The 2511-nt window shown below is 42.5% G+C and overlaps 1 protein-coding gene across 7 annotated transcripts in view; it reads right to left on the bottom strand.

The window, feature by feature from the left end:
* The window catches only part of LOC111264386 (uncharacterized protein KIAA0513), a 21363-nt gene that overhangs the window by 8736 nt on the left and 10116 nt on the right, over positions 1 to 2511 (bottom strand). For all 7 annotated transcript variants that reach the window (XM_022840257.2, XM_022840256.2, XM_086970062.1 and 4 more), the window contains exons 2-3: positions 1417 to 1637; positions 1084 to 1171 (exon numbers count right to left, since the gene is read on the bottom strand). In XM_022840257.2, the coding sequence (XP_022695992.1) occupies positions 1084 to 1171; positions 1417 to 1593 (265 nt within the window). In that variant the 5' untranslated portion in view covers positions 1594 to 1637. The remainder of the gene's footprint in view (positions 1 to 1083; positions 1172 to 1416; positions 1638 to 2511) is intronic.

Here is a 2511-nt window from a genome sequence, read left to right as displayed (position 1 = left end):
ATATATACATACTTTTTTGTTGACACATATTGCACGCTAACGGGATACCCGAAGTAGGCAAGTAGGTAGAAAGAAGACGCCTGATCTGTTTCAACTAGAGACCGCTGCGTCGACACACACACATATATGTCTATATACATTATGGCGGCCGGTGCCAATAATCGTAGGAATTTCCGTCGCTATATAGAATCAACGAACTGTTGCTATAATCACCGGGATGGGTGCTGCCGGTAGCATGGCAGCGTCAACGAAACCTGAGCGATGCGGGATCGCCAAGAGATTGATTAATTTGGTGTTGCCCAAGCTGCGAGGCTAACTGCCCTAATGGAGAATACGATAGGAGTGCGGAGAAAGGAGTTAGGATTCCTTAATTACTCGAGGGCCTGGACAACAAATTCGGCCATTACGGCTACGACTCGTATCTATGGCAGATCGCAAAGCGCCTGCTCGGACTCGCACTTATTGAGTGGTTTGAATATTAGTTTCAATCGGTCAGAGGCGACTCGGAGAAGTGGGAAGTGCCTTAGGCGGGAAGGGAGATGATAAGGATTTGTATGCCTTCGCATAAAAGAAACGCTGGAGCGTATCGCGTTGCTCCTACGTCTGCTGTGGAGTCGCTTCCAAGCTAAGGATTATAGCGCTTGCCTTGACGAAGGAAGGTCTGTACGAAGGTCCTGCTGGTGCCCATTAGAGAAGCGTGTGGTCTTGACGTGGCCGACGCCAAGAAGATGTACGGTGCGGCTATTTGTTTGTAACAAAATTATCATTACACTCAGAATACAGACGGAAATAGATGTTCCCGGGCTTTATTTGTGAACGGGCTTAGGTTTCAAATTAGCGATACGGCCTCGCGCTGTTGCGAAGCGCGCAAGCCCAGGCTGAAGTTACTACCATGCCTTGCAGTTCATGAACAACATGCCTGACAAAGCGGGTGGACATGCAGATATTCGAATCTGTACAACAAGCACTGACGTGGCCGCGGCGTACCAGATTTCCTGATCACCCAAAAAATCGGAACTATGCTAGTATTACTTCAATAATACATTAGTAACCTACTTAATAAAACATAGGTATCCTATTTACCATCTCCCCGGGAAGCGATTGCTGAGTCCAACGCGTCCAATGACATAACGAACGTCGAGTTCTGTTCTTTCGAACGACATATCTTGACCTACCGAAAATACATATAGAACACAATTTTTAATTTTCTATTAGCCGATTTTAATGATGACTATCAGATATCGTTTTTTTTTTCTTTTCGTTTGAACTTTATTAAATTGTTACGTCTGCCGACAAACCATAATCTTCCTAAAGAAAACGAATTTTTGCTGAAATCCGTCATGAACATTAAGCCAGCCCACGGAACGGTTACGTTCTTTGTACAGCATTTAAATTGGTTTTTTACACTTTGCTTACCCCTTTCTTAGTGTCACCATTTGTCTGGGAGATGTTCGGCGGACAGTGAGCGGCTATTGCGTCAGCTTCTGGTTGTGGTAGAAAGCGACCCGAAAAATGGCGTACGGATTCTCCGGAGTGCGCTATAGTCAGTTCCAAGGAGTGTCGACGAGATGCCGGTAATAGCTGAGTGGTCATCGCGAACTTGATGCACTCGGCGACGCCAAACAGGCGTTGGCGCTCTATAACCATCGTAGGTGATCGTATTAACAGATTGCCAAAATAATAACAACTGTAATGTTCTCGTTGAACGAATCACTTTACCAGATAGGTTTTTTTTCCAGCTATTTGTGCGTGGCACATCGACAGCTCTGTGAAGAAGTTTGTCAAATGTCAAAGCCTAAGCTGGACCACTTCCCAAAAATGTAATTAGCCATTTAATAATGAATGTGCCCTTGTTTCCAGAAACAGCTGTGTTGTGTTAATTATTATGTTCTTATCTTCTTTCTTCGTTTTATATAATTCGTTTTTGATAGTAACAATATATTTAACATAAAGGAACAATAACTAGTTATCACAGTCCGCTTATATTGTAAAAAGTCTCCATTGATGGTCTTAATATAATCCACTCCACATTTTACCCACAAACATGCTGCAACTGATCTGTAATAGAAACACGTAAACGCTATCGAACATGTGCATCAATATGGGAGGGTCTGCGTTTCTCGAGTGCGGTAACACCGGACCCTGTTGAGGCACGCTCGAAAAAATCGTTTAAAAAAGAGTAACCCAGTTTTGCTGAAAGCGTCTCTTAATATTCGCTAATTTATGGTTGTTGTATTTCAAATGTTTCTGTGTAGGTTTTTTTTCTGTGCAGTTAGAGTAACCTTAGCAGTCGTGGCAAACGAGTTTATTTTAGGCGGGCTCTCATAGAAGATCTATGTTTGCGTTCAAGTAACGCCACTATAGTCGGCTATAATTGCTATCATGGTTTCTGAGCGAGAATGATGTACATACTATCCAGCGGAGCTTTTCTTTTTCCTAGTAGAAGAATTCATTAAATACTGAAACATTTCGTCATTCGATTCAACTTTTTTTTTTTTTTTTTTTTTTTTT

Source organism: Varroa jacobsoni, unplaced genomic scaffold (assembly GCF_002532875.2).
Source record: "Varroa jacobsoni isolate VJ856 unplaced genomic scaffold, vjacob_1.0 scaffold_852, whole genome shotgun sequence".
Lineage (NCBI taxonomy): Eukaryota > Metazoa > Arthropoda > Arachnida > Mesostigmata > Varroidae > Varroa > Varroa jacobsoni.
The sequence above is the reverse complement of the archived record's forward strand: the minus strand, read 5'-3'. Positions and strand labels throughout refer to the sequence as shown.